Genomic DNA, 27391 nt, shown 5'->3' on the forward strand with positions numbered 1-27391 from the left:
TCTGTGATGTCACAGGGCACCAAGTACTTTGACCTTTGATCATTATTATTTACTGAGACCAGACTTATTGATACTGTCTCATTGATCCACAAAATCTATAACGATAGATTTGAACCAAAGAATTTGTTCTCCAATACGGTGCTTGACCCATTTCCATTTATTAGCCCTGTCTCCTTCATTAACTCGATCAGACTGTAATGAAAGAAGTTGCGCTTGTACATTAACTCTCAATCTTTGAATTAAATAAAAACCTTACCTGCTACTGAGGAACCATCATTCACTCTGAAAGAAACCTCTGACATGGCTCAGCTAGTTGCGATATTTGACAGCTGACGCATTTTCCGTTTACACTAAGTTAGCTGATCCATCCTAAGGTGTCAGTAGCTTGTGCTTACTGCTTAAGGTGATAACTTGGTACTATCTCTTGACTCAGATAGATACAGCATAGAGCCAGGCCCAACTTGTCCATGCTGACCAACATGCCCCACCTGAGCTAGTCCCATATCCCTGTTTGGACAATATCCCTCTAAACCTTTGCTATCCTTGTACCTGTCCAAATGTATTTTAAATCTTGTAAAAATTGTACGTCTCATTCCACATTCCCACTACTCTCTGTGTGAAAAAGTTTCGCAGTCTGGGATTCACATACACTGGGAAAAATATTGAATGCATTTGCCCTATCTATTCCCCTCATGATTCTATACACCTCTATAAGATAGATCCCCCCTCAACCTCCTGTCCTCCAAGGAATAAAGTCCAGCCTGGTCTTGACTCCTTTGGAAAGTGTGAATATTTCCTCTTGATTAGATCTTTAAAGCTTTCAGCTGTGATGCACTTACACCAAGGCAGGTGGGACTAGTGTAGATGTAGCATTGTTGGTCGGTTTGGGCAGGTGGGGCTAGTGTAGATGGGCATGTTGGTCGGTGTGGGCAGGTGGGACTAGTGTAGATGGGCATGTTGGTCGGTGTGGGCAGGTGGGACTAGTGTAGATGGGCATGTTGGTCGGTGTGGGCAGGTGGGGCTAGTGTAGATGGGCATGTTGGTCGGTTTGGGCAGGTGGGGCTAGTGTAGATGGTCGATGTGGGCAAGTTGGGTCGAAAGGCGTTTCCACGCTGTATCACTCCGATTCCTTGCCAACTTATGTCTTAACTTACATCACCAAAGTGGATTCAATGCTATTGTGGAAGCCTGCTTGGGATAGACAATAGGTGCAGCAGTAGGCCATACGGCCCTTCAAGCCAGCACTGCCATTCAATGGCTGATCATCCACAATCACATTGGATAAATTGGTTGATGCTGCTGTATGTCGCTGCTGTAGTAGAGTATGGAACATGGAATTATCTCTCCACATCATTATCTATATCTCTCCTTTCCCTTATCCCTAACCAGTCTGAAGAAGGGTCTCGACCCGAAACGTCACCCATTCCTTCCCTCTGGAGATGTTGCCTGTCATGCTGAGTTACTCCAGCTTTTTGTGTCTATCTTTGGAATGAACTTGCTTGGTTCCAGTTTCAGTTTCCCATCTGTGGGGAACCAAGAGCCGTGGAGCAAGCATGGAATCAACCAAGCCTCTCGGAGAGTTGTAGGAACCACAAGACTCAGCACTTATTTTCCAAATTGGGAATCTATGGCACCTTTAATAAGGAATTAACAATTTTGGGAGGAAAAATGGTAGAATATTTGTAAATCGGGCATTTCAAATGTCAGCATAAAATTGCACATCAAATATTTAAAACACATTTGCTGTCAGCGTGATTCAAATATCTTGTCCACATGTGTTGTGCAGAAAGGTGTGGTGAATATATTCCACGTGACGTTCTACATTCAAACACACTTGATTGTTCCGACGTTATGGACAGACCACCCTGATGTTAATATTTTAATCAGTGCAAAAGTCACATGGACTGTGCGGTGGCTTTGATTCATTCCCCTCCGTCACTCAGTTCCAGAATAACATCGGCTAAAGAGAGCTGTGGCTGAATTTCCAGACCAACTGCAACAGCAGCAGTTACTACATGAGCAAGGCTATAACTGTTAATTATGGATTAAACCACTTATTTATGCGTGTCTACCATGGTTTAATGCTGGTACTAGCCTGCGATAAACGGATGCTTACATTTTTGGCATGTGTTCCTGTCTCCCACACTGTCTGTTCACACTCTGCTATTTAGTCAGCTTGTTCTTGAGAGGAGAAATGACTATCCAATATCCAACTCAATCTATTGCTCAGCAATTTTCAAGCATCGTACTATTTACAAGAAGAAAATGCTGACATTAAAACACTGGATTCTCATAGATCAGAAAAAAATCACGTCACTAGAGGCTGAAGAAAAACAAAATGGACTCTAATTACAAAAACCTTCTTGTCAAACAATGTATCTGGTTAGATGATAAATATTACTTACCATGAATGCCCAATGGCTCCTTCCCATTGTGATGGCATTGATTTATCATCATCTGTGTCGAGATATAGTGCAAAGCTTTGTTCCTTCGGTCAAATCAAACCATAGTATGCACCAGTACAGTTAAGCCACACACAAGAACAAGAGGGAGTCCATAGAGAAAACTATCAGTGCGGGATATAGTGTTACAGCATTGTAACAACTACAGAGAAAAAGTGCAGCAATCTCAATGTGGTAGGTTGGAAGATCGGGACGACACCCTAGCTTACGGGAGGACCGTTCAATTGTTTTGTGGGTTCATTGTTTGCACCCAGTCCAATTTGTCCTTCAGACCCAAGAGATGCTCTTTACTTTAATGCAACAGGAAATTACTTCCCATATCTTAGAACTGTGGAGAGGAAACAAACTCCTTATTAATAACACCCACACTGACCATAAAGAGAATGCTCTGAGAAATCTCTGCAAAATTAACTTGGTGTTGTGTCGACAGATTTATGGAGTGTGAAGGCACTGTTATTGCAACAGGTTGCAGACATTAATACCACCTAGTGGCAGCAACACCATACCACAGATTGGTCAAATCCATGACTGACGTTATGTTTGAAGTATGGAGATGTCACAACGTGGGACACTGATGGGGCATGACAACATTACTCTCGCAGCACTACACATTTACCATCTGCTGCACATTGCTTTCTGTTTCTTGGTGTTTAATATTACCAAGTTTTTCACTTCCCTTCACAGTTATTTTTATGTTACACCATGTCCAGGGAATGCCCTCTCTGTTCACTGCACATCTTTCAGCACAGATTTAAATCTGAAACTTCAGCTTCTCAAATAGGAACAAGCAAGAATTGAAAATTACCGCCCTCTAAATCAACAGCAAATTGAAGATAAAGCACAAAGTGCTGGAGTAACTCAGCGGGTCAGGCAGCAACTCTGGAGAACATGGATGGGTGACGTTTCACAAAGTACTGGAGTAACTCAGTCGGTCAGGCAGCATCTATGGAGCTAAGGAAATAGGCAACGTTTCGGGTGTTGAAACCCATAAGGGTCAGGCAGCATCTGTGGAGAACGTTGCCTATTTCCAGAAGGATTTCAGCCCGAAAAGTTGCCTATTTCCTTAGATCCACAGATGCTGCTGCACCATAACTCAGTGGGTCAGGCAGCATCTGTGGAGAACATGGATAGGTGACGTTTCACAGAGTGCTGGAGTAACTCAGCGGGTCAGGCAGCACCTGTGGAGAACATGGATAGGTGACGTTTCACAGAGTACTGGAGTAACTCAGCGGGTCAGGCAGCATCTGTGGAGAACATGGATAGATGACGTTTCACAGAGTGCTGGAGTAACTCAGTCGGTCAGGCAGCATCTCTGGAGAACATGGATCATCAACATTTCGGGTCTTTACCGTTTTTCAGGCTGAAGGATCCCAACCCGAAACATCACCTATCCATGTTCGTCAGCGATACTACCTGACCCACTGAGTTACTCCGGCACTGTATTTTATTCAAGATTTCAGTATCTGCAGTTCCTTGTGTCAGCAAATAGAACATAATTGCAATATTTAGTGCAGTATAAATCCCTGATGAAGTTGTGAACACACCAACGGCAGGACATATCCAACTGCTTGTAAGGTCTTTGTTGGCTTGCCATTCCAGTTTCTTCCTTACTTTATGAGGGTCAAATTCAGCAAAGGAATGAAGAGTTTCAGTTGATGGTTTTGGTAAATTGGGCTCCTTTTGGTCAAGTTTCCATGCTGATATTGCTTGCAACACACAGAGTAATGCCGATCAGGGTCAGCAGCATCCCTGCCATCGCCTCTGCAACAAAAACACGGTGCTGATCACTGAGAACAAATACACAATAGGTGGGTAGCAGTACCATTAATGCATTCATGTGTCATGGATAAACACGGAGCTGTACAGTACAAAAACAGTCCATTCAGCCCATCTCTCACCTTAATTTTATGCTCTCTAGTTTTAGAATCCTCTATCCTAGTAAACAAAACAGTGAGCATTCACTTTGTCCATGCCCCTCATGACCCAGCATGCAAGAAATCAAATGTAGCAACAAAGTTGTATGTCAGAGAAGTTGTATGTTGAACCTTAGCAAGACCACAGTTAGAGAGAGTGCTGCAAGCATTCCATCCCCATATTGCCAATCAGATATAGAAATAGATGCAACTGTGCAAAAATAGATTTACTGGGAAGGCATCAGGACCATCAGGAGAGATGTGATCAGACTGCAAATCTTTTGTCTCGATAAGGGGTCGGAGAAACATAACAAGAGAGTTGTTTCAGATTATAAAAGGATATTTCCATTGGCAAGGTAGCAGAACGAGAGATCATAAACACCTCCGCTCAGTCCACCTTTAATGGAACTGATCTCCCGGTTGCTCAGTACTTTAACTCCCCTTCCCATTCCCAATCTGACCTTTCTGTCCTGGTCCTCCTCCATTGTCAGAGTGAGGCCCAGGGCAAATTGGAGGAACATCACCCCAGCGGTATGAACATTGACTTCTCTACCTTCAAATACCCCTTGCTTTCCCTCGCTCTCCCACCAGTCTTACGGTCTCCGACTACATTCTATCTCTGTCCCGCCCACTCCCCTGACATCAGTCTGAAGAAGGGTGTTGGGATCCTTCTTCAGCCTGATAAAGGGTAAAGACCCGAAATGTTGATGACCCATTCCTTCTCTCCAGAGATGCTGCCTGTTCTGCTGAGTGACTCCAGCATTTTGGGTCTATCTTCGATAAATATTGAGGACTTGATAAGTCCAATGTAGATTTCAGAAGAACCCAATTTAGTCATTAATGTAGAATGAGAATCACCTGAGAACACACAAGTTCAGATGCATAGTAAACACAAAACAGGAGATGGGGATTAGTTTGTGGAGTTAGAGAGAGGTGAAGAGGTTGTGTGGAGCATAACACTGATGTGTGGTTATATACAACAGTCTTTAAAGTCTAAAACAGTGTGTGATACACATTGTACTTACGTTTACCGCCAATATCTTCCCCAAGTAATTTTCCAGTTAGTGCAGTGAACACAAATGTGAGAGAATTTGTCAAGAGGATGGCCAAGGACAAATCTGCAGAGACAGAGATTTCCCATTGAATAATGACCTCTCTGAGTATGTATGTACATTCACATCATCATTACAGAGCATTTACAGAAGTTACATTAAATGCTTTGCAATGAAAACGTGAAATGAAATTAAATTAAATGTTTAATTTCCTTGTTATCATCTATTGATCCATCCCTGCAATGCCAATTCAATTCAACTTTATTGTTATTGCACAAATACAAGTATAGGTACAACGAAATGCAGTTTAGCGTCTGGTCATAGTGCAAGATAGTAGAAATAAAAATAAAAATACTGGTTAACAATGTGTGGACTGTGGATGAATTAAACTGGTACATAGGCAAATAAATGTATACAAATGGGAGTGTCTAAAGATAGCTAGCGACGGGACTGTGAGTTCAGCAGTGTAATGGTGTTATTGAAAAAGCTGTTCCTGCCTGCTTGTGCGAGACCTGAGGCTCCTGTACCACCTCCCTGATGGGAGGAGGGCAAACAATACATAGTTAGGGTGAGAGGGGTCCTTGATGATTTTCCCGGCCCGTCTCAGACACCGTTTGCGGTGGAGGGCATCCATGGCAGGGAGCAGGGCACCGATGATGTGCTGAGCGGTTTTCACCACCCGTTGCAGTGCCTTCCTGTCAGCTGTGGTGCAGCTGCTGTACCATACCGTGAAGCAGGTGGTCAGGATGCTTTCGATGGTACAGCGGTAGAAGTTGGACAGGATCTGGGGGGACTGGTGAGCTTTCTTAAGCCTCCTCAGAAAGTAAAGGTGCTGCTGCACCTTTTTGATCAGTTTGGTGGTATTGAGGGACCAGGACAGATCCTCTGAGATGTGTACCCCGAGGAATTTGTAGTTGGAGACGTGCTGGAATACTGGAATACGGAATCTTCACTGCAAATTATTTTTAAAAATTCATTTCAACACTCTAACTCAGTTCTCTTCAGGGAGGCTTTTCCCAACCAGGGGCAACCTCTTGCAATGAAGCATCATCCGCAGTCATGGGCGGAAATCGCTTTCAACTTTCACCCTTTCACCTTAAAGCTCTGCCCTCTAGTCTTTGACAATTCCACCCTGGGGAAAAGGTTCTGACTGTCTCCCCTTAGTCTCTGGAGTGGAACGTGACACTGAAGCCTAAATCTAAAAGATTCAGAGATGTGAGAGTTGAACAACACCTGACACGTATTGTAAAGCACTGATATAGGTAAGAAACCACACAGGTAAGTAACCGCACAGGTAAGTAACCACACAGGTAAGTAACCGCACAGGTAAGTAACTACACAAACCTGTCGATGCCAAGGTGAAGTAGAAGAGAAGTGACCCGCTTTGGTTGAGAAGGAAAGGTATCAAATACTGGAAAACATAAGTGGACAAGAATAAGCAACAGCAATTTCCCTTCCAACACCAGTCATGTTGTCCTCCTGTCTAGAAAGATTAATGCAGGCATTTGTCAGTGAACTGAATGATTGAGACTATTCTTGGAGCAAGTTGGAATCCAACTCAAACCCTGTCCTACATGAGACAATTCCTTGCACAGTGGATGTCCACTGATGTTGCTCAGGATGGAACAAGGTGTACAGTCATGTGCTGTGCAATGCACCAAAGCACCATCAGAGCCACAGATTTACTGCAATACAATACTTGTTTACTAAGATAGACACAAAATTCTGGAGTAATTCAGTGGGACAGCAGCATCTCTGGAGAGAAGAAATGGGTGACGCTTGCTTCTTCAGAAGAAGGGTCTCAACACGAAGCTTCACCCATTCCTTCTATCCTTCGACTCAGCTGCCTGTCCCGCTGAGTTACTCCAGTATTTTGTGTTTATCTTCAGTGTAAACCAGTATCTGCAGTTCCTTCCTACACACTTGCTCACTACAAGATACTTTTCAAGTTAATTACCCATCTAGGCTCTGATTCTGTGATCATACAGATGGAAATTATGGGTGTGCAGCCCTTGATTACATGTAACATTAAACAGTTCTAAGCATGACTGGAGAGAAAAGTTAGATGGCATGGGTACTAAATGGTGGATCAACGGTCTGCAGGCAATAGTTCTAAACACTAATGTGTTACACAGATGCATGCTGCTGAGAAACCACGCCTAGGGTAGAAAGGATAGAGACACGGGTGTGAGAAAACGGGAAATCTTGATGAAATCACAAAATAAAATCATGAGAGGAATAGATCGGGTAGATGCACAGAGTCTCTTGCGCAGAGGAGGGGAGTCGAGGACCAGAGGATATAGGTTTAACGTGAAAGGGAAAAGATTTAATAGGAATCTGAGGGGTAACTTTTTCACACAAAGTGTGGTGGATGTCTGGAAAAAGCTGCCAGAGGAGGTAGTTGAGCAGGGTCAATCCCGATATTTAAGACACATTTAGACTGGTACATGGATAGGACAGGTTTAGAGGGATATGGGCCAAACACTGACAGGTTGGACTCGTGTAGCTCGGATATGTTGGTCGGTGTGGGCAAGTTGGGTCAAATGGCCTGTTTCCACACTGTATCACTCTATGACCTGATGACTAAATGGGGTGAAAGATTGTAGAATATAGAAATACTGAGAATAAAAATGAGTTGAGGAAACACGGAAAGGGTTTGGGAAAGACTTTGATGGATCGGGGAAGGTTAGCAGACAGTTGAATTATCAGCTGAGAATAGTGGAGATGGAGGCTGTAGGGAATGAGACATCAGAGGGTATCGGTGATAAGATCGGAGGAGTCACATTTTGCTGTCTTCAGAAAAACATTTCTTTCTTTCAGAATCTCTAAGACTAGGTTATCTGGAGCTATCTGTGAATTCCAGCTCTGTAGAAAAGGGCTAATCAACGCCCATATAGTAATAGTTATTGCATTTCAGAAGTAATTAACTGCACCTTTGGGATAAATCTGAGAGGTCGAATAATGAGTGATATTTATGCAAGACTTCATTTCTTACTATTACAGGTTCCTAGTCCATGTCAATGATAATTATGCTCATGTTGATATTTTTCTTTGATACTAATGTCGAAGTTAAATTCACAGCAAAATATCATGCCTGCTCGCCCTGATATAGGGGTCAGAGAAGCAAGCAGGATCTTGGTCAGGATCTTGGTCAGAAAGTTAGACGGTTAGCATGACTAAGGAGCAAGAAGTGTGGAGGAGTTGGAGTTGAGGCCCACAATTAGTGAGCTGGAGGCAGGGTGAGGCAGACAGGATACAAAATTAAACCCATGACACAAAGCTGTCAAAGGTAGAGATTTGAGGGATCGGGGAGTATTCTGTGTTGCATCAACATCAACAATCTACCATGGCCTTTCCTTTGGTTGCATTATGTACTTTGATTTTGCAATATTAATGTTTGGTCAACTAGTTTAACTGATTATTGATTTATTGTATTATTTATTATTATACGTTTATCTGTGCGTTATTGCATCAATGTGCTTATTAAGCTGCAATTAGCAAGAATGTCGTTGTTCAGTTCCTGGTACATATGACAATTAAACACTCTTGATTCTTTACAATTTCCCCAGAGAACAACGCACATCTTTTATTCCAATTTAAATAAAGATGTTAAATATGATTTTTTTTAAAGTAGTGATTTCCTCACATGACATTGCTAGCCTTTTATACATAACTCATTTGATGCAGAGTCTCAACACAGTTCAATTACCTTGTAATTAAGGACTAAAAATCTCATCTCTGCCAATAGTTGTGTAACCCAGTTTCCAGACTGGACCTTCTCGATGCCCTCTGTGCCTTTTTTAAGGAAAGGGTTAGTTGCCCCCCACAGTAGTGAGACCAGGACAAGGCAGAACGCTTCCACTGAAAGACAAAACACAAGAGGTTCTCAGTAGCGCCCCACTGACACCCCACCCCACAGTAGCACCCCACTGACACCCCACCCCACAGTAGCACCCCACTGACACCCCACCCCACAGTAGCACCCCACTGACACCCCACCCCACAGTAGCACCCCACTGACTCCCCACCCCACAGTAGCACCCCACTGACACCCCACCCCACCCCACAGTAGCACCCCACTGACACCCCACCCCACAGTAGCCACCCCACTGACACCCCACCCCACAGTAGCACCCCACTGACACCCCACCCCACAGTAGCACCCCACTGACACCCCACCCCACAGTAGCACCCCACTGACACCCCACCCCACAGTAGCACCCCACTGACACCCCACCCCACCCCACAGTAGCACCCACTGACACCCCACCCCACCCCACAGTAGCACCCACTGACACCCCACCCCACCCCACAGTAGCCCCCCACTGACACCCCACCCCACCCCACACCCCGCCCCACTGTACTGATTCATCAGAGACCAGCGGGTGGTGGGTGGAGGGACATGGGCCCCTAGCGCGGGCAGGTGGGACTGGTGTAGCTGGGACGTTGGGCAGCATGGACGAGTTGGGCCGAAGGGCCTGTTTCTGTGCTGTGTGTGGGGGAGGAGCAGCTGCGGCGGGTCCCCTCCTGCCCAGGGCCCGGCAACCCGTGGGGGGGAGACAGTGAGGGGGAGGGGGGGGGGAGACAGTGAGGGAGGGGGACACGACCACGACCACCGGCGACACTACAGACGGACTCACGGACGGTCGCCATGGGAGCCGACAGCCGCGGCCCTCTCACCCCCGCCCGTCACTTCCGCCGGCTTGCTCCTTCCTTCCGCTCCCCGTGCAGCGCCTGAGACCCGCGCAACATGGGTGAGTCCCCGCCGCCGCCACCGCCCGCCCGGGCCTCAGGCCCCCTCCCCCCCTCATCGCCCTCCCCCTCACCCCCCTCACACTCCCCCCCCCTCCCCCCCTCATCGCCCTCCCCCTCACTCCTCACCCCCACTCTCCCCCCCCCCCCCGGTCACGGCCCGTCTCAGGCCCATTCACCCCCCCCCTCACCCCCTCCCCCCTCTCACTCCCCCATTCACCCCCCCCCCCGGTCACGGCCCGGGCTCTGGTCCTCCTCGGCCGCGAACCCACAACTGGGCCCCTGCCTCAGCCCCCCCTCCTCACCCCCTCCCTCACCCCCCTCCTCATCACCCCTACTCTCCCCCCCCCCCTCAACCCCTCTCTCTCACTTCCCCCATTCACCCCCCACTCTCTGCCCCCCCCCCCCCCCCCCCCCCCGGTCACGGCCCGGCCTCTGGTCCTCCTCGGCCGCGAACCCCAAAAACTGGGCCCCTGCCTCAGCCCACCAGGCGCTGTGGGCTAGCCCAGGGTCGGTGGGCCGAATGGCAAGAGAAGCGGGTCTGTGAGATTCCGTATAATCAGCAGTGCCTGGCGCTGGTGGTTGATGTGGAGCAGAATTAGACCACTCGGCCCATCTACTCTGGGGGGCAGTGTTAGCAGTGAGGATGATGCTGGGAGACTGCAAGGTGACTTGGATAGGCTGGGTGAGTGGGCAAATGTTTGGCAGATGCAGTATAATGTGGATAAATGTGAGGTTATCCATTTTGGTGGCAAAAACGGGAAAGCAGACTATTATCTAAATGGTGGGCCGATTGGAAAAGGGGGAGATGCAGCGAGACCTGGGTGTCATGGTACACCAGTCATTGAGTAGGCATGCAGGTGCAGCAGGCAGTAAAGAAAGCGAATGGTATATTAGCTTTCATAGCAAAAGGATTTGAGTATAGGAGCAGGGAGGTTCTACTGCAGTTGTACAGGGTCTTGGTGAGACCACACCTGGAGTATTGCGTACAGTTTTCGTCTCCAAATCTGAGGAAGGACATTATTGCCATAGAGGGAGTGCAGAGAAGGTTCACCAGACTGATTCCTGGGATGTCAGGACAGTCATGAAGAAAGACTGGATAGACTTGGTTTATACTCTCTAGAATTTAGAAGATTGAGGGGGGATCTTATAGAAACTTACAAAATTCTTAAGGGGTTGGACAGGCAGGATGCAGGAAGATTGCTCCCGATGTTGGGGAATTCCAGGACAAGGGGTCACAGCTTAAGGATAAGGGGGAAATCCTTTAAAACCGAGATGAGAAGAACTTTTTTCACACAGAGAGTGGTGAATCTCTGGAACTATCTGCCGCAGAGGGTAGTCGAGGCCAGTTCATTGGCTATATTTAAGGGGGAGTTAGATGTGGCCCTTGTGGCTAAGGGGATCAGAGGGTATGGAGAGAAGGCAGGTACGGGATACTGAGTTGGATGATCAGCCATGATCATATTGATCATGGCTGATACTCCACCGTTCAATCTCTCCATCTCAACCCCATCCTCCTGCCGTCTCCCCAAATCTAGAGTTAGTGTACAGGGCTCTTGGAGATTCTCTGTAATAGTGGAAGGTTTAATGGAGCAAAAAACAAACTGCTAGAAGAACATAGAAACAAGGAACTATAGATGCTTGCTCCAGATTACAAATATGTGTAGTCTCTTGCCCGGCCAAAGTTTAAATTCATGGTCTGGAAGATGCTTCTGACTTGACACCAAACTGCAACTTCAGTTTAGAGTTAATCTTGAGCTCAGCCTCTTGAGGCGGGCCCATCGAATGAAACCTGGCCCGAGAACATTGAGTCCTCGAACGAGTTGTGTTGCGTAGCTTCTCCGATGAAAATTATATTTGCAATATCTATGTAAATCTAGGCAGTGCCAATATGAGTCTGAAATGAGACATTCGGTTGGCAACTAATTCATTGGGAACTTCCTGAAAATTATTGAAGGAAAAATTTGATGATTGAAGTACAGTGGGATTAGAGAGCTTTGCTGGTTGTTAACAAGCTCACCACATTGTATGTGATATGTGTTTACATTAAATGATTATTTTATCAACTGTTGAATTGATCCAGTTTTCTTTTTTCTCTCCTGTATCAGAGGCCTATCCTGTTACAGGGTCATGAAAGATCAATCACACAGATTAAGTACAACAGAGAAGGAGATCTGGTGTTCTCCTGTGCCAAAGATACTGTAAGTACGAGACCCATGTTACTTGTAACATCACCATTGGTAACTTCAATGGAATTCATATTGAGCTCCATGAAATCATCAGTGGCAAATTTGTCAGCTGATGATGAAATGTTTAACGATCTATGTCTAATGTAAAAAAAGGAGTAACTCAGCGAGTCGGGCATCATCTCTGGAGAACATGGACAGGTGACGTTTTGGGGAGAGACATTTCTTTAGACGCCATTATATATATGTGATAATTGTGAACAATTGCTGCCCATTTCTTCACTCTTGCAAAATTAATTCTATTGTGTTTTCAGAAATATTTAGTTTAGTTGACTTTAGAGATACATAGAAACATAGAAATTAGGTGCAGGAGTAGGCCATTCGGCCCTTCGAGCCTGCACCGCCATTCAATATGATCATGGCTGATCATCCAACTCAGTATCCCGTACCTGCCTTCTCTCCGTACCCTCTGATCCCTTAGCCACAAGGGCCACATCTAACTCCCTCTTAAATATAGCCAATGAACTGGCCTCAACTACCCTCTGTGGCAAAGAGTTCCAGAGATTCACCACTCTCTGTGTGAAAAAATTTCTTCTCATCTCGGTTTAAAGGATTTCCCCCTTATCCTTAAGCTGTGACCCCTTGTCCCTGACTTCCCCAACATCGGGAACAATCTTCCTGCATCTAGCCTGTCCAACCCCTTAAGAATTTTGTAAGTTGCTATAAGATCCCCTCTCAATCTTCTAAATTCTAGAGAGTATAAACCCAAGTCTACCCAGTCTTTCTTCATGGATACAGCATGGAAACCATCTATTCGGCTTGTTCACTGAGTCCACACCGACCATCTATTGTCCATATGCTAGTCCTATGTCGTATACACTAGGGGCAATTTACAGAAGCCAATTAACCTACAAACTTGCATGTCTGGAATGTGGGAGGAAACCCACACAGTCCTAGGGGGAACGTGCAATCTCCACACAGACAGCATCCGTCATGATCAAAGCTGGGTCTCTGTCTCTGTAAGGCAGCAACTCTACTGCTGTGCTAGAGTCAGTTATTAAAGATGGGATAGCAGCACATTTGGAAAGTGGTGAAATCATTAGACAAAGTCAGCATGGATTTACAAAAGGTAAATCATGTCTGACGAATCTTATAGAATTTTTCGAGGATGTAACTAGTAGAGTGGATAGGGGAGAACCAGTGGATGTGTTATATCTGGACTTTCAGAAAGCTTTCGACCAGGTCCCACATAAGAGATTAGTATACAAACTCGGCATTGGGGGTTCAGTATTGATGTGGATAGAGAACTGGCTGGCAAACAGGAAGCAAAGTGTAGGAGTAAATGGGTCCTTTTCACAATGGCAGGCAGTGACTAGTGGGGTACCGCAAGGCTCAGTGCTGGGACCCCAGCTATTTACAATATATATTAATGATTTGGACAAGGGAATTGAATGCAACATCTCCACGTTTGCGGATGACACTAAGCTGGGGGGCAGTGTTAGCTGTGAGGAGGATGCTAGGAGGCTACAAGGTGACTTGGATAGGCTGGGTGAGTGGGCAAATGTATGGCAGTTGCAGTATAATGTGGATAAATGTGAGGTTATCCATTTTGGTGGCAAAAACAGGAAAGCAGACTATTATCTAAATGGTGGCCGATTAGGAAAAGGGGAGATGCAACAAGACCTGGGTGTCGTGGTACACCAGTCATTGAAAGTAGGCATGCAGGTGCAGCAGGCAGTGAAGAAAGCGAATGGTATGTTAGCATTCGTAGCAAAAGGATTTGAGTATAGGAGCAGGAAGGTTCTACTGCAGTTGTACAGGGTCTTGATGAGACCACACCTGGAGTATTGCGTACAGTTTTGGTCTCCTAATCTAGGGAAGGACATTCTTGCCATAGAGGGAGTACAGAGAAGGTTCACCCGACTGATTCCTGGGATGTCAGGACTTTCATATGAAGAAAGACTGGATAGACTCGGCTTGTACTCGCTAGAATTTAGGAGATTGAGGGGGGATCTTGTAGAAACTTACAAAATTCTTAAGGGGTTGGACAGGCTAGATGCAGGAAGATTGTTCCCGATGTTGGGGAAGTCCAGGACAAGGGGTCACAGCTTAAGGATAGAGGGGGAAATCCTTTAAGACCGAGATGAGAAAAACATTTTTCACACAGAGAGTGGTGAACCTCTGGAACTCGCTGCCACAGAAGGTAGTTGAGGCCAGTTCATTGGCTATATTTAGGAGGGAGTTAGATGTGGCCCTTGTGGCTAAAGGGATCAGGGGATATGGAGAGAAGGCAGGTACGGGATACTGAGTTGGATGATCAGTCATGATCATATTGAATGGCGGTGCAGGCTCGAAGGGCCAAATGGCCTACTCCTGCACCTATTTTGTATGTATCTATGTGCTGCCGATGATTCTTACCTTTATGACAGCACAATTGATTCTTTTAATCAAAGTATTTAAAAACTAAATTTATTAGTATTGTTATAACATAATGCACTGTTTAATGATCGAGGGGATCTATCTGGTCTCTCAATTGATTAGCAAGTATCAATAAGTAATTTGGTGGCAAATGTGTTACAGTGCTGGAGAAATGTGGGCGTGAGGCCAAAGTGATAATATCAGCAAACCATGATGACTTCTTTGTTCTCTCTTGTTGCACAGGTTGTGAATGCCTGGTATTCTTTGAATGGAGAGAGGCTTGGCACTTACATTGGACACACAGGAGCGGTGTGGTGCGTCGATGTTGATTGTATCCTTAACAGCAGCGATGACCTTGGTTATGGTTTGTCGTGTCTGTGACCAGCACGGTACTTGGATAAATACAGCACAGATAATACTTTAGTGGCTATGGGATATTTTGGGATGGTCTGAATATTTGAAATCCGGTGAAATCCATGGTCGCAGATTGGTCACAGGTGACAATTTGGCCCATCATGTGATACCATTTATATATTTCATCAACAGTGTGAATACTGTTCAAACTTGGGGTGGAGGAGGGAACCAAAGTTATTGAAAACTGAAAATTAAACGGTTCTTGTCAGAGGGAGAGTAGGTACTACCACGGGTGAGAGAATTGTCCATTTTCTTTCAATTTCACCACATCAGTAGAGTACACCTTCCACCCTGTGCGTATTTGCCCAGTAATAGCACAGATGGAGTGTTGAATACTGTGCGACCTCTGAGTTTAGTTTAGTTTTGTTTAGAGATACAGCGTGGAAACAGGCCCTTCGATCCACCGAGTCCGCACTGACCTGTGATTCCCCGCACATTGACATTATCCTGCACACACACACACACTAGAGACAATTTTTACATTTACCAAGCCAATTTACCTACCTGCATACCTGCATGTCTTTGGAGTTGATACAGGATCCACGGTTTGTGGAATCCATTGTACTGAGTACTGTCCTCTACACCAACATGACAGCATTTGAATCTCATAAAATGTCTTGGATTGCCGCAAATACTCTAATATTTCTCAACTCACTTAATCTCTCGGGTTTTGAACAGTCATAGTACAGATAGAACCTTGAAACGTTATACATGAAGGTCGAGAACCATGACAGAATGTAATATTTGGAGATGCAGGGCAATCTACTCAGAAGTGGATCGGACAATTTACAATAACTGAAGGTCTAGTGGATTTGTACGTCCCTTCTAATGACAATCAAATAACATTGTTGAAGAAACCACAAATAAAATGCTCCTTGGACATATTTTGCTTATTCTGACACTGAGTGTAAGTGTGTGTGCATTTGTCTGACTTTCATTTTCCTTCTAGATTATTCTTATTCTCCTTAATCTAATAATCAGGGGATACAAAGCATGTGTTAGCTGGTTCTGCAGATAACTCGTGCAGAGTCTGGGACTGTGAAACAGGTGAGATGTTGTTACAGTTTACTCTTGCTGTAAAGCAGTGGTGACATTGATGTTCAGCTGGCACCTCGAGCAGTCCCTGTATAATTGTTGTAAGCCTCCAGAGTTGTTTAGTATTAAAGTAATGTTCATAAACTCTTTTGGTCTGAGTACAAAACACAAATTGTGATGTGATAATATTCCTGGTCATTTGTTTCTTTGTCTCTGTGGGATTGTATTTGTAATGCTCTATTCTTGATTCACATTTGATTATTTTCATTATCAGGGAAGCAGATGGCATTGTTTAAAACCAGCTCTGCGGTGCGAACTGGTGGATTTGACTTCAGTGGCAACATCGTCATGTTTACAACGGACAAGCAAATGGGCTACAGTTGTTTCGTCAGCTTCTTTGACATCCGAGATCCTGCTCAAATCAGTAAGAATGACAGAAATATCTTCCCTTCTGAGACTATTCTTCCTTCAAAGATAGACACAAAATGCTGGAGTAACTCAGCCGGACAGGCAGCATCTCTGGAGAGAAGGAATGGGTGACGTTTTGGGTGGAGACGCTTCCGCATCTCTGGAAAACATAGAAAATGGGTGTAGGAGGAGGCCATTCGGACCTTCGAGCCAGCACCGCCATTCATTGTGATCATTGCTGATCATCCACAATCAGTAACCCATGCCTGCCTTCTCCCCATATCCCTTGACTCTGCTGGTCCCAAGAGCTCTATCTAACTCGCTTTTAAATTCATCCAGTGAGTTGGCCTCCACTGCCTTCGTGGCAGAGAATTCCACAAAATTCACAACTCTCTGGGTGAGAAACTTTTTTTTCTCATCTCAATTTTAAATAGCCTCCCCTTTATTCTAAGACTGTGGCCCCTGGTTCTGGGCTTTCCCAACATTGGGAACATTTTTCCTGCATCTAGCTTGTTCAGTACTTTTATAATTTTATATGTTTCTATAAGATCCCCTCTCATCCTAAATTCCAGTGAATACAAGCCCAGTCTTTCCAATCTTTCCTCATATGTCAGTTCCGCCATCCTGGGGATTAACCTCCTGAACTTACGCTGCACTCCTTCAACAGCAAGAATGTCCTTCCTCAAATTAGGAGACCAAAACGGCATACAATCTCACCAGGGCCCTGTACAACTGCAGAAGGACCTCTTTACTCCTATACTCAATTTCAGACTGAGTCTGAAGAAGGGTCTCGTCCCGAAACGTCACCCATTCCTTCTCTTCAGAGGTCCTGCCTGTCCCGCCGAGTTACTCCAGCATTTTGTGTCTATCTTCGGTTTAGACCAGCATCTGCCGTTCCTTCCTCCACATGTGCTTGCTTCAGGTATTAACAGAAGCTGGCTCTTTCAGATACCTGAAACCGATTTGATTTATCATCTGAGTAAAATAGTGATTAAGGCCGGAAGGACAACATTTAATAACAATAAATTAATGTTAATCTGTGTCAAAATAAATGGTGTTCATTATCATAGTGGATGTGGAGAGGATGTTTTCACTAGTGCGAGAGTCTAGGACCAGAGGTCATGGCCTCAGAATAAAGGAGGTACCTTTAGAAAGGAGATGAGAAGGAATTTCTTTAGTCAGAGGGTGGTGAATCTGTGGAACTCATTGCCATAGACGGCTGTGGAGGCCAAGTCAATGGATATTTTTAAGGCAGAGATGGATAGATTCTTGATTAGTGCGTGTGTCAGGGGTTATGGGGAGAAGGCAGGAGAATGGGGTTGAGAGGGAAAGATAGATCAGCCATGATTGAAGGGTGGAGTAGACGTGAACTAAATAAGAATTTGAAAGATATTTGGGCAGATATGGATGGGAAGGGTTTAGATGTCTGTTGGTCAAATGCAGGCTAGAGGATTGTAAAACTAGAGGGCAGGAGAAGAAGAGATAGATCAGCCATGGTTGAATGGCGGAGTAGACTTGATGGGCCAAATGGCCTAATTCTGCCCCTTATGTGACTGTGAGCTTGCTCTGGGGATTGTGTGAACATTGATTACTCTGGCCGTGGCGTGTTCTGCTCAAACTGCTCTGCAGATGCAAAGCTCTGCCGTGATAACTTGATTCAGAACTTTTATTTTCTTGATACTGTTCTGTTGATCTTTAGCTAATAATGAACCGTACATGAAGGTGGCAGTGAATGACTCTAAAATAACAAGCGCAGTTTGGGGACCTCTTGGAGAGTTTGTCATCGCTGGACTTGAGACTGGTGAATTGCTTCAGTTTAGCGCAAAGGTAAGAAACTGCTGTGATCACCAGCCTTGAGTGTCAGCACACGAATGCTGTTGCTTGCTCCCTGGTGTGGAAAGAACAAGATGGAACAGGGGTGGGAGTGGACCTCCAGGCCACTCCGGCCTGCCCCCACCATTAGGAGTGGACCTCCAGGCCACTCCAGCCTGCCCCCACCATTAAACACATCCCACCCGGCTGGTCTGTGGCACAAGAGGCAAGAGTGTTTCATTGTCATATGTACCAACACCCAACAATGATATTCTTACATGCAGCAGCACAACAGGTCTGTAAACACAGTATTCCGAAGATAGTATAATAAACACGTTTAAACAGTTAAATAAATAAAATATATAGTGCAAAAATTAAACAAAGGCCAAGTCCCTACAAACTGAGAAACTAGAATTGTAGAGGTGTACAGCTCGGAGGCCCTTCGAACCACTAAGTCTGTGCTAGCCATCATGCCTACCTCTGCTAATCCCACCTGCCTGAATAGATTCCATATGTCTAGTGCTTGTGCACAAGCCTCTTCAATGTAGTTCCTGTTAAACCTCCTCAGTCTCACTTTAGACCTGTGCCCTCGAGTTTAGACATCCCTACCCCTATCCTGGTACCCTCCTTTGGTCCTGGGAAGATAGACTGGAGCCCCCCCCCCTGTCCAGGTAACCTCTGCACTCTGCAGCTTAATCACATCTCACCTGTCGTGTGGCAATCAGAACATCACACATTACTCCATCTGTCATGAACGTACACAGAATCCAGAAGATGGGAAACAAATATGATCAATAATAAATCAAATGGTTGTTTTTTCGCCGGCAAATAATAGTGAAAGGCCTGGATAGGGTGGATATGGAGAGTCGAGGATCAGAGGCCATGGACTCAGAATAAAAGGACGTTCACTTAGGAAGGGGATGAGGAGGAATTTCTTTAGTCAGAGGGTGGTAAATCTGTGGAATTATTTGCCACAGACGGCTGTGGAGGCCAAGTCAGTGGATATTTTTAAGGCAGAGATGGATAGATTCTTGATTAGTACGGGTGTCAGAAGTTATCGGGAGAAGGCAGGAGAATGGAGTTAAGAATGAAAGATAGATCAGCCATGATTGAATGGGGCGGAGTAGACTTGATGGGCCGAATGGTGTAAACTGCTCCTATCCCTTATGACCTAATGAAATGTAAACATCTATTGCAAGCACTGGGCACTAATTGGATAATTATACTCGGCCAATGCTTCATGTTTATCATTGCAACTTCCACCCATTTGTATTCTGACTTTTCCTATCCTCTTGGACATGGTATTGTGGGCGAATGCACAGAAGCTTATTTTTACTGTATTATTCCATGAAAGTGGGGAGAATAGGCAGCTTAATGTTATAATTGAATGGATGGCTCAAGCCCAGTTTTATTGGTGGTCTGGTAATATAAAATAAATGTCTTTCATTTTTTTATTGGTAAAGCAGTCGTTTTATAGGGTACGAGCCAATATATTTGCTTTCCAGTTAAACGGGGTCAGTAAATAATCTAGCACAAACTATTTGTATGACATTTAATTGATAACTTGGTAAAAGAATGATCATCGAGGAGTTTGTGCAAAAATACACACCTTCATTTGTAGAAATGTCAAACACAGGTTAAAAGTGATGTGATCCATGAGAAAATGGCACTCATGATAAGTTTAACAATAAATAGATTATACATTTCCAATTCTGTAGAATCCTATAAAACTGTGTTGTGTGCAAAAAATGTGTAGATATTCTTATCTGGTGCATTAGTCTGCAACAGTGTTGGAACTGAAGGTCTTGTCTGCAGTAACTGACCCTTGAGTGCTTTTAAAATATGATTAAGTTGCTCCTCATCTAGTAAAAGCATTTATTTAGTTAAGAGATACAGCGCGGAAACAGGTCCTTCGGCCCACCGAGTCTGTATCAACCAGCGATCCCTACACTAGAGACAATCTTTACATTTATACCAAGCTAATTGATCTGCAAACCTGTACGTCTTTGGAGTGTGGGAGGAAACAGAAGTTCTTGGAGAAAAACCACACAGGTCACTTGGAGAATGTACAGACAGCACCCGTAGTCAGGATTGAACCCTGGCGCTGTAAGGCAGCAACACTACCGCTGTGCTATCTATACAATGTCATATATGAGTTTAATACTCGGCTAAGAGGATTATTATTTCTGTTTCTTATTTATAAGATTGCAATGGGCCATTTTTAGATTTGCAGTCACCTTTCCTAAGTATGAATCTGTATTTTCATAACTTATTTTTGTTTGAAATGCATACATTGTAAAATGTAGTTAATATTTGGTCACCCTTTTCAATAGTAATTGGAGGGAAGTATGTGAAATAAGTGTTCCTCATTATCTCATGTTCAGCAGCTGAGGTTTTTGACAGAGCTCGGCAATATTTTATAGTTTGACAGTATCACTAAATACCTAATTTCACAGTAGGAATTAGTATTTTTGACCAGAATTGATATTTCAATGTTAATGATTGGTGTATTATTTTTAAACTTTTGACAGTCTGGGGAAATAATCTCTAAAGCAAAGGAGCACACCAAACAAATTAATGACATCCAGACATCCTTGGACCTAACCATGTTTATCACTGCTTCAAAGGATAACACTGCAAAGGTAAGCAATACAACATCACCCCTTGAACCTCTCGGTCTAATGTAGCTTCAAGCAGACATTTAGCACTTGTTCCAGGTGATGTGTGTGGGCATATCCACAAGTCAGTGAAGCTGCTTCACGCTGCCTCGGGCAAGGCCAGCAGCATCATCAAGGACCATTCACACCCCGGCCACTCCCTCTTCTCCCCTCTACCACAGGGCAAGAGGTACAGAAGTGTGAAAACAAACGCTCACCTCCAAATTCAGAGACAGTTTCTTCCCAGTTGTTATCAGGCAACTGAACTGTCCTATCAACAAATTGAGAGCGACCCTGATCTCCCATCTACCTCATTGGAGACCCTCGGACTATCTTTAATCAAACTTTATAGGACTTTACCTTGCACTAAGTCATGTATCTGTATACTGTGGGCTGCTTGAGTGTAATCATGTATAGTCTTTCCACTGACTGGTTAGCAGATGGCAGAAAGATTTTCACTGTACCCGTGACAATAAACTAAACTAAACATACCAGATAGTTTTGTTCTGTAACGTAACGTTGTGGAGTTTTGTTTCAAGAATGTGATTAACTGTCAGTGATGTTCCATCGAGTTAATGAAGGGCAGCCACCTTCACCTCTTGTTCCCAAGGCTTGTGACTGAGTAAACTTAAACGGATCTGTTCACTGTTACCCTGTTGATGGCTGGGGCAGGTTGTCAAGGTGTTGTTTGGTCAGCTTCAATGAAGAGAATGTCCCGGCCCGTGGTCATGCATTGGCAGCCGGTGCTGGGAACTGTGCAGCCACTGTAGCAGTGTGGATGTTATCAGGACGTGTGGCACTTGCTTTGTGCAACTCACACTGCCACTCATCACATTGGCATCACTCAGAGGGCAAAACCAAATCATTTGGTCCTTTGCACAAAGATGTGTTTAATTTAGATATACAATGAATGAACAGGCCCTTCACACCACCGAGTCCGCTTCGACCAGCGACTCCCACACACTAACACTATCCTACACAGTTTATCATTTTACCAAAGCCAATTAGCCTACAATCCTGTACGTCTTTGGAGTGTGGGAGGAAACCGGAGCACCCGGAGAAAACCCACTCAGCTCATGGGAAGAACATACAAAGTCCGTACAGACAACACCTGTAGTCAGGATAGAACCCGGGTGTGTGGGGCTGTGAGGCAGCAACTCTACCACTGTGCCACCCTGTGTGGTTGAAGTAAAAGTCACTGTCTCTGTGTTTCTCAGACCTGCACGTTTTCTGTTACAGTTGTTTGATTCAACAACTTTAGATCACCTGAAGACATTCCGGACTGAGCGACCTGTGAACTCGGCTGCCATCTCTCCTAACGCGGAACATGTAAGTCGCTCAGATTGCCTGCACGTACTTCCTGCGCACTGCTACAATCCTTCCTGAGTAGGATGAGTGTTTGTCGGTACTGGGCCTGTACTCGCTGGAGTTTAGAAGAATGAGAGGGGGACCTCATTGAAACGTACAGAGCAGTGAAAAGCCTGGATAGAGTGGATGTGGAGAGGATGTTTCGACTAGTGGGAGAGTCTAGGACTAGAGGTCACAGCCTCAGAATTAAAGAACCTACTTGTAGGAAGGAGATGAGGAGGAATTTCTTTAGTCTGAGGGTGGTGAATCTGTGGAATTCTTTGCCACAGAAGGCTGTGGAGGACAAGTCAGTGGATATATTTAAGGTAGAGATAGATAGAGTCTTCATTAGTACGGGTGTCAGAGGTTATGGGGAGAGGCAGGAGAATGGGATTAGGAGGGAGAGATAGATCAGTCATGAATGGGTGGAGTAGCATTGATGGGTCGAATGGCCTAATCCTATCACATGATCTTCCTGTGCTACCTGGTTAATCTCCATGCGGGTGTTTTTGACAGGTTGTCCTGGGCGGTGGGCAAGAGGCCATGGACGTAACCACCACCTCAACCAGAATCGGCAAATTTGAGGCTCGGTATGTATTGGGCAATGAGCTGTAATGTACCGATGATCATGGCATTAGTTGCTTGTTTCCCTTTATTTAAACGATGTGAATGTACCGGTGGCATCCTCCCACAGCAGTCATGGTCACGGTTTGATGGGATTCAGTGGCCATTTATATTGCTTATCGCAGCCCGTCCTTCACACAGGCAGCTGTGAATTATTGTCAGCTTCATGTACAGGGGAATCCAGTCGACTGGAACCTGTGCTGCTCCACTAACCTGTTCCCATCACATCGTAAATCATGCCAATCCTTTCGTGTCTCTCGTAAAACATATTCTTTTAATATCTACATGGTCGTAAATAATCTTGTGTAGGAAGGAACTGCAGATACTGGTTTAAACCGAAGATAGACACAAAATGCTGGAGTAATTCAGTGGAACCGGCAGCATCTCTGGAGAGAAGGAACGGGTGACGTTTCGGGTCGAGACCTTTCTTCAGACCTTTCTTCAGACATCACCCATTCCTTCTCTCTAGAGATGCTGCCTATCCCGCTGAGTTACTTCAGCTTTTTGTGTCTATCTTCATCATCAATAATCTTTATTGGTAAGGTGTTGAAACTGCCACTGGTTCAGCCCTATTGTTGGAAGAATTGAGTCTGCAGCTTCTGTCAATTCCTGATGTTTCTCTGCAGGGTGGAGTGACTCTGTCTGTGGTGTGATGTCCAGCTGGTCTCCACACACACACACACACACACACACACACACACACACACACACACACACACACACACACACACACACACACACACACACACACACACACACAACACACACACACACACACACACACACACACACACACACACACACACACACACACACACACACACACACACCACACACACACACACACACACACACACACACCACACACACACACACACACACACACACACACACACACACACACACACACACACACACACACACACACACACACACACACACACACACACACACACACACACACACCCACACACACACACACCACACACACACACACACACACACACACACACACACACACACACACACACACACAACACACACACACACACACACACACACACACACACACACACACACACACACACACACACACACACACACACACACACACACACACACACACACACACACACACACACACACACACACACACACACACACACACACACACACCCACACACACACACACACAACACACACACACACACACACACACACACCACACACACACACACACACACACACACACACACACACACACACACACCACACACACACACACACACACACACACACACACACACACACACACACACCACACACACACACACACACACACACACACACACACACACACACACACACACCACACACACACACACACACACACACACACACACACACACACACACCACACACACACACCACACACACACACACCACACACACACACACACACACCCACACACACACACACACACACACACACACACACACACACACACACACACACACACACACACACCACACACACACACACACACACACACACACACACACACACACACACACACACACACACACACACACACACACACCACACACACACACACACACACACACACACACACACACACACACACACACACCCACACCCACCCCCCCCCCCCCCCCCCCCCCCCCCCCCCCCCCCCCCCCCCCCCCCCCCCCCCCCCCCCCCCATTGGCAGATGGAGCCAGTGATCACCACAGATGCAACGCTGCACCCAGTCTAATAGCAATTTGATCAGTCTGCCTCGGTTGGGGGAAAAGGAAAAGCTAGCAGTGAAAGGCTGTCAACAGAAGGCCCAGCTGCTTTTGATAGTCAGTTACAGAGATGGGGGTACATTTGTACACCAGCCTTGTTATCTAGTAATGACTTTACATAGGCGTTGACTTGAACATTGTGGAGTCCTGGGGCCTCTCGCCAGGGGTCACCAGCGATGAATCTCCGCCCAGTGGACTTCGGGAGCCGCGGCCTCCGGTAAGAAGTGGCCGATTCGGAATTCCAAGTCGCTGAGAGTGTTCTCCGTTCCGACACCGGAGCTCCGATCATCCCGGCGAGAGGGCCTGAAGGCCTTGACCACGGGTGGACAAAGAGGGAGAGGACTGACCTTTATTGCCCACTCACAGTGGGGAAACGTTGATTCTGCTGTGTGGGGGATGTTCTTGGTAAATTCTATCGCGTGTCGTGTTCTATTTTATTCCTATGGCTGTATGGTAATTCAAATCTCACTGAACCAATTGGTGCGTGATAATAAATGTCTCTTGAACTCTTCATGGAGACTAATGCTCACTACCATTATTTCTCATTAAATAACACTTTGTTTCTTTCTTTAGATTTTTCCACCTGTCTTTTGAAGAGGAGTTTGGTCGAGTGAAGGGTCACTTTGGCCCCATCAACAGCTTGACCTACCATCCTGATGGGAAGAGGTATGTAGGCAGAATAACGAAACAATCATACAACGTCGAACTGTACCGCAACAAAATCTTTCCATTCCGCTGTTCAGAGCCTCTTAATGTTCATCAAGCAGACTTGGTTTTAGGTGTGCTTGTGTTTGGGCTTGTGTTTCTGGCTTGCTGGGTTGCTGGGTGTTTTTCACCCAGAGAATTGTGAATCTGTGGAATTCTCTGCCACAGTGGAGTGGCAGTGGAGGCCAATCCACTGGATGTTTTCAAGAGAGAGTTAGATTCAGGGCTAACAGAATCAAGGGATATGGGGAGAAAGCAGGAATGGGGTACTGATTCTGGATGATCAGCCACGATCATATTGAATGGCGGTGCTGGCTCGATGGGCCGAATGGCCTACTCCTGCGCCTATTTTCCTATGTTTCTGTGGCTGAGGATATCTAGCAAACTGCAGGCTGTTTGAACCGGGACTGTGCTCTGGACTGGTTCACACCTTCGTACTGAGCGGAGTTCGTGAACCTATGGCAGGTCTGACTGGTACAAGTTCCGTGGACTGACCTCCCAGCAATAGTGCTGGAAAACTGCAGGGCAAATGCTCCAAACTGTGGCAAATGCCACATAATGTAGGACGATTAACCTTGGGAGGGTCTAGGATTGTCACCTGGTTGTCCCTGTACAAAACATGGTGTGCATGGCAGAGAGGGGGAACAGACTGTGTGTCCAGTGGGGGCATGCTGTGGGTTTGCCCAAACTACCCCAGATTCCCAAATGAACTCTGGAAAGCTGTGGTAAAGTGCAGGCAGGGACTTGGGCAGCATGTGTCACCATGCCCCGTGTCCCCATCCTCACGCAGAGGTGAGCAGCTTGTGTCACCTTGCCCAGTATCAGGGTAGAGTACAGAGGAGAGAGAGTACAGAGGAGATTTACTAGAATGTTGCCTGGGTTTCAGCAACTAAGTTACAGAGAAAGGTTGAACAAGTTGGGCTTTATTCTTTGGAGCGCAGAAGGTTAAGGGGGGACTTGATAGAGGTTTTTTAAATGATGAGAGGGATAGACAGAGTTGACGTGGAAAAGCTTTTCCCACTGAGAGTAGGGAAGATTCAAACAAGGGGACATGACTTGAGAATTAAGGGACTGAAGTTTAGGGGTAACATGAGGGGAACTTCTTTACTCAGAGAGTGGTGGCTGTGTGGAATGAGCTTCCAGTGAAGGTGGTGGAGGCCGTTTCGTTTTTATCATTTAAAAATAAATTGGATAGTTATATGGATGGGAAGGGAATGGAGGGTTATGGTCTGAGCGCAGGTATATGGGACTAGGGGAGATTATGTGTTCGGCACGGACTAGAAGGGTCGAGATGGCCTGTTTCCGTGCTGTAATTGTTATATGGTTATATGGTAGTATCACCATCCACACACTGGGGTGAGCAGTATATGTCCCCATCCACATGCAGGGGTGGTTTGCAACAATTCCAAGCCTAGGTTAATGTGACTTTTTCTTTTCCTTGACCATTGTCCTCTTTGATCTGTGTATTCACACTTTACCCTTCCATACCTCTAGTCACCCTCTCCCCTGACTCTCAGTCTGAAGAAGTGTCTCGATCCAAAACATCACCCATTCCTTCTCTCCAGAGATGCTGCCTGTACCGCCGAGTTACTCCGGCATCTGTGTGTGTGTGTCATTAATGAAATTCTCTCCTGTTTACAGTTACAGCAGCGGTGGTGAAGATGGTTACGTGAGGATACACCACTTTGATCCTCAGTACTTTGAGTTTGAGATGGAATTCTGAAGTGTGAAGCGGAAGCATTGAATCCAAATTGTAACAGAGTCTTTATTTCATCAAATAAATATCAGCAGCAACAGT

General features: G+C 45.5%; 2 protein-coding genes across 2 annotated transcripts; one reads left to right on the top strand and one right to left on the bottom strand.

Moving 5' to 3' along the window:
• Nucleotides 1-3890: 3890 nt before the first annotated feature.
• On the bottom strand, nt 3891-10082 carry tmem234 (transmembrane protein 234). The gene is made up of 5 exons (XM_055656669.1): nt 10068-10082; nt 9137-9288; nt 6772-6838; nt 5401-5493; nt 3891-4223 (listed from the first exon to the last, which is right to left on the bottom strand). The coding sequence occupies exons 1-5, from the start codon at nt 10078-10080 to the stop codon at nt 4147-4149; spliced, it is 402 nt and encodes a 133-aa protein (XP_055512644.1). The 5' UTR covers nt 10081-10082; the 3' UTR covers nt 3891-4146.
• On the top strand, nt 10079-27389 carry eif3i (eukaryotic translation initiation factor 3, subunit I). Its single transcript, XM_055656032.1, has 11 exons — nt 10079-10152; nt 12263-12380; nt 15027-15114; nt 16179-16244; nt 16507-16656; nt 18340-18467; nt 20984-21094; nt 22349-22438; nt 22973-23046; nt 25462-25554; nt 27235-27389. The coding sequence occupies exons 1-11, from the start codon at nt 10079-10081 to the stop codon at nt 27314-27316; spliced, it is 1074 nt and encodes a 357-aa protein (XP_055512007.1). The 3' UTR covers nt 27317-27389.
• The last annotated feature ends 2 nt before the right edge of the window (nt 27390-27391 follow it).

This window comes from Leucoraja erinacea, chromosome 26 (genome assembly GCF_028641065.1).
Source record: "Leucoraja erinacea ecotype New England chromosome 26, Leri_hhj_1, whole genome shotgun sequence".
NCBI classification, from domain to species: Eukaryota; Metazoa; Chordata; class Chondrichthyes; order Rajiformes; family Rajidae; genus Leucoraja; species Leucoraja erinaceus.

Bases quoted from the DNA above. Each gene is read 5' to 3' on its own strand.
- eif3i (XM_055656032.1), top strand. From the start codon at position 10,079: ATGGGAGCCGACAGCCGCGGCCCTCTCACCCCCGCCCGTCACTTCCGC. The intron at 15,115-16,178 runs GTATCCTTAACA...TCTAATAATCAG, and splicing joins GTGGTGCGTCGATGTTGATT to GGGATACAAAGCATGTGTTA. The intron at 23,047-25,461 runs GTATGTATTGGG...TTCTTTCTTTAG, and splicing joins ATCGGCAAATTTGAGGCTCG to ATTTTTCCACCTGTCTTTTG.
- tmem234 (XM_055656669.1), bottom strand. The intron at 6,839-9,136 runs GTAATTGAACTG...TATGTTTTCCAG, and splicing joins TTTTAGTCCTTAATTACAAG to TATTTGATACCTTTCCTTCT. The intron at 5,494-6,771 runs GTTTGTGTAGTT...CTGTCTCTGCAG, and splicing joins CTTCACCTTGGCATCGACAG to ATTTGTCCTTGGCCATCCTC.